The sequence below is a fragment of the Sarcophilus harrisii genome, chromosome 6 (genome assembly GCF_902635505.1).
Source record: "Sarcophilus harrisii chromosome 6, mSarHar1.11, whole genome shotgun sequence".
NCBI lineage: Eukaryota > Metazoa > Chordata > Mammalia > Dasyuromorphia > Dasyuridae > Sarcophilus > Sarcophilus harrisii.
Window position 1 is genome coordinate 187849529 of NC_045431.1, and position 14587 is coordinate 187864115.

The 14587-nt window shown below is 37.5% G+C and overlaps 1 protein-coding gene across 2 annotated transcripts in view; it reads left to right on the forward strand.

Moving 5' to 3' along the window:
- NELFA (negative elongation factor complex member A) overlaps window positions 1-14587 on the forward strand; it is a 37988-nt gene that overhangs the window by 8742 nt on the left and 14659 nt on the right. For both annotated transcript variants that reach the window (XM_031941328.1, XM_003773439.4), the window contains 5 exons: window positions 7995-8166; window positions 10260-10421; window positions 12464-12553; window positions 13518-13651; window positions 13784-13853. In XM_031941328.1, the coding sequence (XP_031797188.1) occupies window positions 7995-8166; window positions 10260-10421; window positions 12464-12553; window positions 13518-13651; window positions 13784-13853 (628 nt within the window). The remainder of the gene's footprint in view (window positions 1-7994; window positions 8167-10259; window positions 10422-12463; window positions 12554-13517; window positions 13652-13783; window positions 13854-14587) is intronic.

The following is a 14587-nucleotide window of genomic DNA, read 5'->3' on the forward strand; positions in this document are numbered from 1 at the left end:
TCAAACAGGAAAAAAATGAGGAAAAAATAAAATGCAAGCAAACAACAAAAAGCAAAAAAAAATGCTATGTTGTGACCACACTCATTCCTACAGTCCTCTCTCTGAATATAGATGGCTCTCTTCATCACAAGATCATTGGAACTGGCTTGAATCATCTCATTGCTGAAGAGAGCCATGTCCATCAGAATTGATCATCGTATAACCTTATTGTTGCTGTGTACAATGATCTCCTGGTTCTGCTCACTTCACTCGGCATCAGTTCATGTAATTCTCCCCAGGCTTTTCTGAAATTATCCTGCTGATCATTTCTTACAGAACAATAATATTCCATAACATTCATATACCATAATTTATCCAGCCATTCTCCATCTGATGGGCAAATTCACTCAGTTTCCAGTTTTTTGCTACTAGAAAAAGGACTGTCACAAACAAAAAATAAATTTTTAATCAACAAAAAAATCTACCTTCTCACTTTCCCACCTCCCCATCCTTCCTGAGAGCAAAAGAAAAACAAAATCCATTATAAATATGTATAGTTATTGAAAACAAATTTCTATAAAGGCCATGTCCAAAAAAAATATTTGGATCAGAAGGAAGATTTGAATCCAGGTCTTTTTGTTTCTGACGTCACCCCTAGCCAATGCACTTTGGAATCTCTTGATTAGTTTCTTGTCATTTACATCATTCCTTAAAAGAATCTTCAGAGCCTTCCCATCATCTTCTCAGTATCTGTCTCTTCCAGTCGTCCTCTACACCTGGAACCCTTATGATATTATAAGTCCAAAGTTCTCCTCTTCTACCCTAACTCTGCATTCTTCTAAAATTTCCCTTTCTGCAAAATGTCTCCTTGGTCAAAAGCTTCCCTTCCCAGCAAGCAACCGAATTGTGGTAGTAATAGCTTCACCAGCATCATATTTAAGTGTGTCCTATAACTTCTGGTTTTTTGTTTTTGTTGAGAGCATAGTTTGGTGACTAGATAACCAGGGTTCTTCAAGTCCCTTCTGATGTACTCTGGCTTAGTGGTATGGGTAAGTCACTTAACTTCTCAGTGTCTTGGAACTGGGAAAGGAAACTTTTTATAAAAGTAGGGTTTTTCCTTACTTGAAGGAAGCTGGAGGAGCTAGACAGGAGGGAGGAGCATTGTAGGCAAAAGGAACAGCTAGTAAAAATGCACAGTTAGGAAATAAGTTTTTTGAGGATGTAAGGTTAACCTAGGTTTGGAATCACATTCAACAAGCACAAACTTAAGGGGGGGAGCAAGGGAGTACAAGTTTATTACTGCTCAGAGTCTTGATTCAAACAAGACACAAGGGAAGAGGAAACTTAACAAAAGTAATACACAATCACCAAATACATTGATCACTATAACCATAAAGACAAACATACAAACAACAGCATCACTGAGGAAGTATCAACACCTAAGGTTCTTGGCTGGAGAATCAATAGTCACAGCTGTTCAGAGACTTAGGGTTCAGGGTTTGAGTGGGAGGGTCCCAGGCAAGGTGTCTGTACTGTCCTGGGTGAGATTCTCACTAAGGGATTTTTATAGGCTGAGAACAAGAAACTACACTAAGTATTCTCATTTGATATGTGACTCTGAGATGAAGCAGCCTTCTGGGTGCAGGGTGCTCCATCTCAAAGAACCCACAAAGAAGAATATTTGTTCATTCCTCTGTGTTTATTCAGGGAACTGACCAGGTTTCTAAAGCAAACCCAGGTTAGCAATAAAGGAAACTTATTGATCAATGCAGAGGGGAGGGTAACCTGCCTGTGTTTCCTGGCATTCCCTCAAACAACTTCGGGCACGTCCTCGTGTTCTCAGCAAAAAGTTACACAAAGGATGTGGCTGAGACTCAAGTAGGATTTCTTATAGAGAAACACCAAGATCATTATCCCTGGAGGGAGGGCATATAAGAAAACTGGGCATGTAAGAAGGGACCACATTCTGAAGAGCCTTAAAAAAACCAAACAGATTTTATATTTGATCTTAAGAGAGAAAGGGGAGCCATTGGAACTCACTGAATGTGAACAGCTGAGTAGGTGATGGGACCACAGTAGGGAAAAGAGCTGAGGCAAGGAGACCCAATAGCAGTCTGTTGTGCTACTGCAAGGATGAATGTCATGAGCACCTGCATAAAGGTAGTGAAAAGGGGCTGTATTGGAGAAATTGATAGGAATTGGGGGATGAGAGAGAGGGCAGGGAATTGAGTACAACACCAAAGTCATGAGCCTGGGTGACTAGAAGGACGGTGGTAGGACTGGTGGGAAGAGGGGAAGGTTTGGGAAGAAAAATGAGTTTCATTTTGGACATGTTGGGTTACTGTACTTGTAGTTTAAGATATCTAATAGGCAATTGGAAATTGAGACCAGGAGTTAGCAGAGAGGTTACAGCTGGATAAATAGGTCTGAGATGATAATTGAATCCATGGGAGCTGATGAGATCACGAGTGAAACAGTACAGAGGGCAGCCCAGATGATAGATAGAGCTCTGGGTTGAGTGTCAGGAAAGCCAGAGTTCAAATGTGGCCCCAGACGCTAGTTATGGACCCTGCACCAGTCTCTTAACCCTGTTTGCTTTAGTTTCTTCATTTGTCAGATGAGCTGGAGAAGGAAATGGCCAACCACTGCAGTATCTCAGCCCAGAAAATCCCAGATGGGGTCTCGAAGAGTTGGACATGAGTGAAAAAGCCTGAATGACAATTATCAGTAGTTTGTCCGGGGCTTGACAGCCTGTGTGAACTGGGAATATGCATTTGTATGATGCCTACCATGTGCCCCATTAGGCTTTTCCAGATAATCTCTCACTCACTGGGCACTGTGCTAAGTGCCTTTTACATATATCTCAGTTTATCCTCATGGCAACGGGGCTATCCTATTTCCATTTTTAGTTGAGGAAACTGAGGCAAGCAGCAGTTAAGTGACTAGTTCAGGGTCATACAGTGAAGTGCCTGAGTCAGTCAGATCATGAGGTACCTCTGTCCACTGCCCTACCCACTGCTTCTGAGTGGGGGGAGGGGAAGGTGTTAATGAGGATGTGGGCCTTCTCATTATTTTGCAGGTTCCAGGCAGAAACTTATTGGTCATTTATTTGACTTCTGAGTAGTTGTCAGAAGATGATATGGTAGAAAAGCTAGTGAAAAATGGGGGGTAGGCATTCCTTGAAAGGGGTTGTGGGAGCAGCTATGGATTTGGGACTGGCTGACCCTCTTCCCAGGGCAAGGCATGGTAATATTCTTGTGAGTTATTTGTGTTTTTAAGTTTGTAAAGCCTTATGGTGCAATAGAAATGTCTTTTTTTTTTTTTTGCCATTAATAACTCAGATGAGTTCCTAATTGGAATGAGGGCTAAGAAAAAAGTTTTAATTAGGTATTCCTTTCCCCTTCACCTCTAGCAGGCATGCTGTCCCTACCGTTAAAAGATTGATGACCATTCGTGTATAAAGTTGAAGCAAGACGAAGCCAAGTAATCTGAAGATCTTTCTGGACCTGGGAATATCTTTTTATTGAGTTGTCTATATCTTTTCAATACCTTAGCATTGGATTGCCTGGATGTAACTGGCATGTTTGTTGTTTTAAACTATGGCCATTAAAACATCTAGCTAGACATTTTAAAATTGGGAAGCTGTGCTAAAATGATTAAAAGAATCTTTCTTTCTGATTGTTTTCTGAGCCATCATTGTATTACATAGAGGAATAGATAGATTCTCCCAAGCTCGGAGATCATATCTATCATCCAAAGGCCCCATGTAGATTTGGTCAGAGAGACTCATTATCTGGTGCACTTTTTATTGGTCACTGCAATACTTGGACAGTTTTCTGATTTCTAGAGCTGTTATCATTTGTTTCATGGGGGGAGGTAACTATACATTTGAAATCATAAATCATGAAGTAGAGAATCAAGAAGCATTTATTAAGCAACTAATTTATGAATTTAAACTGTGCATTTAAGCATTTATTAAACACTATGTGCTAAGAGCTGGGAATATAGATATGGTTTAAAAAAAAAAGTTCTTGTCCTCAAGAAGTTTATATCCTGGTGTGGAAAGGTGATACAGAAAAGATCAGTAGTCATATCTAGTAATTAAGTTGAGATGCTAGTATCTCATTTATCCTCGCACTAGTCCTATAAGGTAAAATAATGCAAATGTTATCTAGTGCCCTTGTAGTTTTATGCTGGTTATATTTAACTACCCTTAGTAAAGATCAATATCCAGAGATCCCAAATATTTTAAAAGTCACCATCGACTTTAAAAGTAATAAAATGTATCATGTCCAAAAGTCAAGGAAGCAAATCATCAGTGTGGGTTATTTGAACAGGGAAAACTGCAGTGACTAGTCTGTTGTTTTTTAAAAGGAGAGTGAAATTGTGACTGTGTGTGTGCCTGTAGGGCAGAAATTCCCAAAATAAAACTGATAAGCCACTGTGGTTTTTTGAATAGTTGGAAGGTGAGTTTTTTCGAGAAATGTTGCTCAGAATACTATTTTTGCTTCTTCACAGTGAATAGACCTGAATTTTCCAATTTCTGAGATTGTCATTCCCCTCCGCCCCCAATACCATCTCCCACACCACAACTATAAAGAGTCACCCAGAAGCCCCCTTCCACCCCACCCACCCAGTCAAGGCCCCTTCATGCCCCCCAACCTCCCTGAAGCAAAAAACATCTGAACCAAACCCCTTTGTTGCAGGATAGCCTTGGATAGTCTCTTTATCACGTTCAGAGAAACACCACAAGGGATTTGCAAGGCTCTGTCTCAAGACAGCATAGAGGGAAGGGTGTTCCTGAGTAACCTTTGGGGTTGTCAAAAAAAACTCTTGGAAGTCCTAAAGAAGGGCAGCAAATAGCTTGGCACCATCCAGCCTCACAGTGCACAGACTGGGTAGGTGCCCTGTGATACCAAAGAAGATCTTGAAGGTCTAACACTTTTCAGCCTAAAAGATCTAGGGGCCTAACCATGAAGCTGAAGGTCAGCAAAGGAACCAGAAATAAGATAAAGCAGGGCTGCCCACTTCTTCCAAAAGGACAGCAGAACCGTGGGTTTGCCCTGGCACAAAGATACATTTCAGTAATTAAAGCTAGAGAAATCAGAAAAGGAAAAGGAAAAAAAAAACCTGTCCGCCTCAAAAATTACTGCAAATTTAACTCTGTAATATCAAAATAAAATTACTCAAAGGAAACCAGTGGATTTTTTCTAGGATTGCATCAATAAATACATAGAAGAGATTAAAAAAATAAAAAATCTTGAAAGAACTAGAAGAAGAATAGCCTTGGGAACTTTCTTTTTCTTTTTTTTTCTTTTGTTAAGTACCATTTATTCTCTACCCCCCCCCCCATAATATTTTATTTTTCCAATTACATTTTAAAAGATAGTTTTCAAAGCATTTTATTTTTGCAAGATTTTGAGTTCCACATTTTTTTCTCTCTCCTGCTCTTACCACCTCCTCCCCAAGACAGCAACAATCTGATACAGGTTATTTGTATGCAAACATTTTCATATTACTCATGTTGTAAAAGAAAAATCAGAACAAAAAGGAAAAATCATGAGGAGGAATATGCTTTGATCAACATTCAGTTTCCATTATTCTCTCTCTGGATGTGGATGGCATTTTCCATCCCAAGTCTTGAAATTGTCTTAGTTCACCACATTACTGAGAAGAGCTAAGTCTCTTACAGTTGATCATCACACAGTCTTGCCATTATTGTATACAATACTCTTGTGTATACAATACTTCACTCATCAGTTCATGTAATTCTTTCCAGGCTTTTCTGAAATAAACCTGCTCTTCATTTCTTATGATAATCTATTACATTTATAAACCACAACTTAGCCATTCCACAATTGATGGGCATCTACTCAATTTCCAATTCCTTTGTTGGGTGTTATATTTCAAGAAAACATAAGGGAAAAGTGCTCATATCTATTAGAACCGAAGAAAGAGTCTTATCACTTATCTCCTGAAAGATGCCCCTAAAGGAAAAGTCCTAGAGCTCAAAGAAAACCATGCTCCAGAAAAAAAGCAATCAGAATCAGATTTGAAAGCTTCTACTAAAAATGTGGGAAGACCTTGGGGCATAATATTCCAAAAGGCAAACGAGATAGGATTACAACCAAGAATAACTTATCCTGGTAAAACTAAGTATAAGGGGGGGCGAGGGGTGTGGAGGAGAGAGGCAGGGAAAAACGAGCCTTTACTGGAATAGAGGGATTTCGAATATGTTTGCGAAATACATTAAGAAGTATAGAAGAAAGCATATACAAGGAAGCATTTTGGAAAGTAATATGTGGAATTTGTTAGACACTTTTTTAAAAAAATAAGCAATATGAAACGGTCATAGTTTCAGATGAAATGCTCTTGGTATACTATATATGTAGACATATTCTCTTTTATGTTTAATTTTTGAATTTTTGAAAAACAAAGACAAAAAAGGAGAAACTTAACTTTTCTTGAGGACCTGCTTATGTGCCAGGTGCTGTTTAATGCTGGTAATAGGGCAAAAAAGTCCAAGCCCTCTAAGGAGCTCACAGTCTAATGAATAAATAGGTTTTTCAAAGTTCATTTAACAAAAGGCATGACTTAAATTATTTTATATTTTAGGAATCGAGATCAGAGATTTGTTGTGTTCCCCATGTGCAAAAAACACAGATTAGTGTATTTGGTGTGTACAGACTTTGATGTATACCTATGTTTCCATAAGTGACAATATTGGCATCTCTTTAGTATGTTTTATCTCATATTAGAACCAATCCTGTAAAGATTCATTAGAAACTTTTTGTTGTTGTTTTTTGTTTTTAAGCTTAAATTTGTTTTCTTTCTTGGGTTTCTATGTCTTTGTATAAGCAGCTTGGTTCTGAAACCTCACTCTGGCACTTGCTAGCTTTGGGCCAGGTCATCTTTATTCAGTTTCTTAATCTGTAAAATCAGTAGGTCGGACTAAATGCTCTCAAATGTCTCATCCCATCTTCAGATCCTAGTTTGGTTTTAGCTAAAATACAGAGCAAATGACTTTTCAGAAATGAAGTATTTAACAACCCCCTCCCTTAAAAAAAAAAAAAAAAACAACTTTTTTTTTTCTTTTAATGATTTAGACTCCCTTATTTCATGGGTAGAGATTTATAAAACAGGGAAGTAGTTTGTGTTTGCAGAATTCAGCATTTTGCAGTAATAATGTTTTCTCGCTCTTGGGGATCCAGTTCTGTAGGAAGGATTACTTCTAGTGCTGAGTACAGAAGGGGCTTGATGTTTCCATTAAAGTTTTGGCATTGAGTTATTGTTTGGAATTCACTCTCATCATAAAAAAATAGAACTATTAATTACGATTTCTGTAGAACTATCTGGTTTTAAATCTGTTTCCTGAAACAGGAATATCGCTATCCTTTTTGTGAACTCTAAAACCGTATTTCAAATTTAGGCTTCATGTAATGAAACATTTCCCAAAAATTAGAGCTCTCCTCCAGAAGAGATTCCCACTTTGTCCAGCCCCGAACTCGCCGAGCCTCCTCCCCCCCAATAATCACTAGAAATCTTTCAGTAAAGATTGTTGAATACATTGTACTGTTATTAGGATCAAGGTGGATCTCTGAGGTACCTTGAGATTCTGTAGGAGGTTCCTAGTAAGAACTAATGTATTTTATTCATCTCTTGGAACCTCAAAGCTCTCTCTTCCATAGAGCAAACAATCCAACAGGAAAAAGCTACTGTCAACTGGACAATTTTATGTAGTCAAAACCTTCATTTGTATGTTGTTTTACTATTTGCAAAATGCTTTCCCTATACTACTCTGTGAGATGTGTCTGCAACTGATATTCATGTTTTTATAGTTGAGGAAATACAAGCTTAAGAAAATTGATTCGCCTTTTAATTTAATTAAATAATCTTGAGTAAGGAACAAATTTTACCCATTTGTACAAATTGTACATGAGGTTTAGTATGTTTTTGTCATTTCTATTTAGAATTGTTTCCAATCTACCCTTTTCCTTTTTTTTTCCCCCCCTTAGATGAAAGGAGCATTGACTGAAATTATCCAGCTTGCAACCTTGGATTCAGACCCTTGGGTCTTAATGGTAGCTGATATTTTAAAATCCTTTCCAGATACCGGTTCACTTAACCTTGATCTTGAAGAACAGAATCCCAATGTTCAGGATATTTTAGGAGAGCTTAGAGAAAAAGGTACGTTGCATTTTCATTGAATTGGGGGCATCTGGGTAGGTATTATTTTTTTTTTTTCATTTAAAAGGGATTGTCCTACTTTTGTCATAGTTGACACCTTGTAGTTCAAGCAGTCCCCATTTTTATAAGTAAAAGAGAAATACAATATTTAAGTATTCCAGAGACACAATCCAGTGGTGCTAGGGAATACAAAATAAAAACTTAAAATTTAGTATTTTAACTTGGTTTCTCAAAGATTACAGATTCATCCCAAACTTAAAACCATAGTGATTTGAACTTGGAGGAAATTTTAGAAATTGTATGGACCAACTCCCTTAATGATCCATTGTGTCATCTTCTCAGTTCACTTAATTTGTGATGGAGTCCGAGTGGTCTTGGTAACAATAAGAAGCTTAACCATGCTTTTCATCCAGTGATTCTTGTCTATGATTTCCCATAGATTCTTTGCAGAAGACTTCTATCTGGGTCTTCTTATCACTGCACTTTGTACCAGTACAGACCTTGTGCTATTCATCAGTTATTCTTTGTTCTTGCTTTGTGATTGACCCATTTCCCTTTCCTATGCTACATTTTCTCAATTAAAAAATAACTGACCTTATTTGGATATGTTTGCACTTTTACTTTAAAATAGTTATTAGTTATTAGGGAGTGAGGGGAAAAGGAGGGAGAGGAGGGGAGAAAAGGAGAAAGAAAACTAATGAGAACAAATAAACAGACAGCCTGTAGTCCCTTCTGGTCCGTTTTATGAGAAGACATAAATGAAAATTGCCTTGATGGGTCTCTACTCAGATTGTTGGAGAGATTTTCACATTGGTTAGATCACACATCCATTGGAACACTAGTTTCCTCTTGGACAGAAAACAATGACCACTAAGCCATGCATAAAGAACTCTCTGGGGGTGGGTTGACTTAGTTTTAAAAGTAAAACCTATATCAGATTGTTTGCTGTCTTGGGCAGGGAAGAAGTAAGTAAGGGAGAGAGGGAGAAATAAATTTGGAACTCAAAATCTTACTAAAATGAATGTTGGAAACTAATTTTACATGTAATTGGGGGGAAAATGCTGTTAAGTGGGGGGGGAGGGGAAATATCATCTGTATTTTATTATATTTTTATTTTTAAAATTAATTCCCAATTACATTTTCATCTGGTCTGGGATGCACGCTTGTTGTAGGCCACAAGCAGCTCATGGACTGCATATGTTATCTCTTTAGGCTTTACTTAACTGTATGCAAATTTCCTTTTTTCCATATCTTAAGGAATGTCTTCCTTTTGTATATTAGGTTGGAATGGATTACCTCTCTGTAGACTTCAGAATGTTAAAGAAATCCATCAGTCTCTTATCTCCCCTCCATTCTTCCCCAAAAACCAACCTTTGTTTTTCCTTCCTAAAGCGACCTAGTCTTTTTCCTTTCTCATGCTAGAAAATGGGGAGAATAATGAACAAAGCCGTCCCATTTCCTCCCCAAGCCCTATCCTTTTATTTAAAGAGCTCCTTCCTTGATCAATACTGTTAGCATATGACAGTTCTTGATGAGCCTTGGCCCAGTAGATAAACAACTAGACTTCTGAAACACAAACAGGGTTTCATTTCTTAAGAAACTGTCTTTAGGGCAGAAGCTATTATTAGACAGATACTAAGCTCCTGTGTTTCAGTCCTTACTAGATAGACGAATATTAACTAGCCCTAGGATTAGGTAGAAGCTTTTGTAGAATCTTTTTTTGGACACTGTGTAATTATGCACCCCTGAGAAGTTCTTTGAAAGCAAAAGACTATTTACAAAACTAATAGGTAGCATGGATATTAGATTCATAGTTTTTAATAGATTTAATTGACTTCTTATTTGTTTCTGAAATCACCAAAATCACCTTATATTTTTTTATTACTTTGAACTATTTATATTAACTTCTGAATTGATTGATTACAGCAAAGGCAACTACAAAATGTCAGATTTGTAGGTAAGATAGTACATCTTAATGTTATGCAGTTAGATCATTATAATTTTAAACTACAAATTTTATTATGATTTACTTTGCATATCAACTGTAAAAGAAATGTATGTCCTAATGTATTGTCTTGCTCTTCACTGAACAGTTAGCGAATGTGAAGCATCTGCTATGTTGCCTTTGGAATGTCAGTACTTAAACAAAAATGCCTTGACCACTCTTGCTGGACCACTCACGCCCCCTGTGAAACATTTTCAGCTGAAAAGAAAGCCTAAAAGTGCCACTTTGAGAGCAGAGCTCTTACAGAAATGTAAGTGTGAATGTATATCTAGGAGATTGGACATCATAGCTTGTACTACATAAATTTTACTAGGTTGTATTTTAATATGTGGGAACTTTTTTTTTTTTTTTACATTTTATGAGAAAGTAAACAGGACTGCCTTGGTGCCAGGAGTCTGATGACCATTCATTCTGTTCCAGAAGCTCCCTTGAATGTGGTTAAGGCAACTAGGTCTTCCCCTCCCCCCAAAAAAAATTTAGAACAAGTTGCTTTCACAGCGGGAAATTTTAGCATCCACTTTTGTTCTTTCCCTGATTTAGATTTAGAAAGCCAAAGCAGATTTGTTTGAGCTGGGAGGAGCCAGAAAGATCATCTTCTCTTAACTCCTGTTGGACAACTGTTAAACTTCATAAATTCCAAGTGCACTTGCATTCATCTTTATATTTTCTATCTTAACCTAGTGCAGTGAGTTTTGAATTTCCTTAATAACTTGTTTGTTGAATCGAGTTGACAGATGAAAAAACTGAGACCAAGAGATGTAAGGAGCTCTCATCAAGACAGCAGGTCTTAGATAGCAAGCAGCAGCTACCTTTAGGAAGAGGTCCTTCCTCTCCTTTGGAGGTCTGGGAGCATTGCCTTGAAGCCTAGGAATCTGGCCTTAGGCCCCACAGTTAATGTGTTAGAGGAAGGACTTGACCCAAACTTTCCTCAGCCTTCTCTGTCACAATCTTTAAAGAATACTTTACTGCATCATACACCTATCCCTGAAGAACATTTCTATTAAATTAGGGGTATCTGTATAGGAAAGAATGCTGGATTTGAGTCTAACAGCCTTGCCACTTAAGTACTTTTGTGACCTTACTGGACAAGTAATCTCTCTGCCTTTTTTTCCTATAAAATGGGGGGATGGAGCTAATGGAATCTAAGGTCCCTTCCAGCTCTTCAGTCTATATATGATCTTAAGAAATGTGAGGAAAATTGAGGGGGAAAATCTTGTTTAGTTTTGTAACTTTCAGTTCTCCTTGAGCCACAGATTATTCCAGTTTGGCTCTTAAGTTGGTGTTTTTTTTTTTTTTTTTTTTTTACTAGTTATTGAAAGTGTGAACTGTTTTATAACTTAGTTTTTTAGGTATTTGTCAAAGGTAAAGAGAAATTTGTTGTGGGTGGTGCTACTGGTTAAGGGAGATATGTGGTATATGTCACCATTTTGCATTGAATTTAATGCCTTTCACTGTTAGAAGAACCTTTCTTATCCAGAATGGCTAGGAAATAAGATGTTTTTCTTAATTTAATATTCTGATATTTACTCCCAAATGAGAAATAAATATTTTCAAAAAATTAGAATAAAATATATTAACAGAAGCACTTGTTTTAAGAAGGTACTTTAGAGCCTTAAATTATCCTAAATGTTTTATGAATACCTTACAAACTTATCCCCTGCTTTCCTTTGTATAACAGCTGTATTTTCTTGGCCCAGTAGTGCTTCCTGCTTTTCTGACCATCATATCTCCCCACTTTTTTTTTTCTTTACGTTTAAGGATGTGGTGTGCATGCATTGTCCTCCCTTTACTTGTTTTCATAGCTCAGTTATTTGATGTCCAATATCTTGTTGTTCTTCCCTAGATTGACTTAGAAAAATGATGTTGATGAAGACGAAGATAAGTCACATTTATTTATCATTTTCAGGTTTTACTAAGCACAGTGCTGAAAAATATGCATTACCTCCATTCATTTCCATTCCATATATGAACTAAAAAAGACCTCTACCAGTAATAAATGTAAACATTGTGCTAGGGATAGACCCAGTTGAGAAAACAGAACTCTTAAAAGTTTTGAGTTGAAATTAGAAAAATTGAAAAACTAGTGCTATTGAAAACTGCCCACAAAATTTCTTTTTCTTCCCATCCTCTTCTAGCTTACATTTAAGTGGGCAGGCGTCCTTTACAAAAAAACTTGCTTCTTTAAGCTCTTCTTGGGCTTGCACTCTAAATGAATGGCAGGTAGTTGTGTTCAGAAAAAAGCAGCTTTGTAGGAATGGATGTTTGTGCCTCATGCTCTTTTCTTTTTTGTAGCCACAGAGACTGCCCAACAGCTCAAGAAAACAGCTGGAGTACCTTTCCATGCCAAAGGAAGAGGACTGGTCAAAAAAATTGATACCACAAGTAAGAGTTCCATAATTTCTGGTACTTAAATTGAAAGCAAAATGTTTGCAGACACAAATGAAGGCATTCCTATCGTGTCCCTGGGTATTTCTAAGTTAAGAGCTTTGTGGGCTGCCCCATTGTCATATGTGGTGGTTTAATTTGAAGATGTTCTTTTCCCATTTGTAAAATTCAATCAAGTGCATAAAACCTATGAAGCATAACATTAGCATTGATTTACTAAACTATCAGTTACAAGTAATAAGAATGATCAATTTTACCTTTAACCTTTTACAATAGTTATTGCCAGCAAAGATGTGCCAGAATGTGTATAGAGCAGTATGCCTTTCAGTTTCAAGTTTGCCCATTTAGTCTTATTCATAGGAGGCTCTTTAGTGCTGGATTAAATTTTTAATAGTTCATGGATAGATCAGTAGCTTAGTGACATGATATGATTGCCTTGGTGGTTATATTATAATTGTAAATTAAATTGTAAATTGTATGTTCACCTAAATAATTATATGCCGATCATGGAGGTAATTAACTAAGGTAGAGCTGTCAAACTACTCTGACTTGCTTTTTCAAGTTTGTGTAGTCCTGTTGTAGAGTAGGGATCATTTGTTATTTACGTTGCACTTCCATGCACAATAAGTATATTTTATGCAATATAGTTTAAATATCGTATTATTGTGTTTTAAAAGCAGAGACCAATGTTGGCTCAAAAAACAATCTGTAGTTTGCCAGCTCCTTCTTTAGAGCCATACCTTCCACTTCAAGGCTACATTAACCTGGAGTCTTTGTATGTTGTGGTCAATTAGTTTTGTGGAGTATTAAAGCAGGAGAGGTGTATATTGTTTGCTATTTTTATCTGTTAGTGGTATTTTCAGTGAAATATATCTTCTCTTTGGATGGGGCTTTTGATTATGCCGAGTAAAATTATTTACCACTGCTCCATTTGTTTCTCTCCCCTGTTATCCTTTCTTAGCACCTCTTAAAGGCATCCCAAAACAGGCTCCTTTCAGAAGCCCAACCACACCCAGTGTTTTTAGTCCTGCTGGAAACCGGACTCCCATCCCTCCTTCTCGAACTCCTCTACTACGAAAAGAACGGGGAGTAAAGGTAGGCACTTCGTTTTGGACTTCTTTTAGCATTTCTTCCTCCTTCCACAACATGGTAGCCTTTGAAGCAAAGTCATGTTATTTGCTGTGTTGTCTGTTTTAATAAAGGTTTTGGATTTTGGTTTTTTGGCAGTTACTAGATATTTCAGAGCTGGATATGGTTGGTGCAGGCCGAGAGGCAAAAAGAAGAAGAAAGACTTTAGGTGTGTATGATGGGTTCGTTACCCACCTCCTCTCTACTAAAGGATATTTGGAAATTTTACTTTGGCTTTTCAAGGAATTGGGGAAATGCCATGCTGCAGAGGAGCTTTAGAACCTGAGAGTCAAGACATGAGAGTTGGGAAGGCTCCTTTTGTCTTTGTGAAGAAAGAAACTTATACCCAGAGAAGGAGAAAGGGAACCTTCTCAGTCTGTAAAGTGAAAGGCTTACAATCTATACCTGGCCTCTAGTTCACCTGGTTTTAGACTAAAGGATTTCCTTGAAGCTTGCATTTCCAGCAGTCCAGTCACAATTTGTTCTATCTCTAACAAGAGACTTATTTTTCACATCTTATTTTATCACAAATTATAATTGATCTTTGATCTCATCGATATGGCTCCTCCTTGGTATAAACTGTTGTCCTCCGGATGGAAGTCTTTAACTTGTTTTCTGTTGACAGTTATATAATATTGAGGTGGTCTTTTTATTAATCCTGCTGTCTTGCTCTGGAACAACCACCTCCTTTTATGGTTGCCAGGCTATTCCATCCCTCACAACACTTCCTGTGCTTAGGTGTTCTGTGGAGACTGGCTGCATGCCACCTGCTTATGCATTAGAGTGGTATAGTGGGGGAAACAGGAGCAGAGGCTGTGGAGAATCACATGAGTATTCGGATATCTCTACACCCTCATTTTCTCATCTTTTTAATAGAGTTTCTCTGAACTAGACAAAAATCAA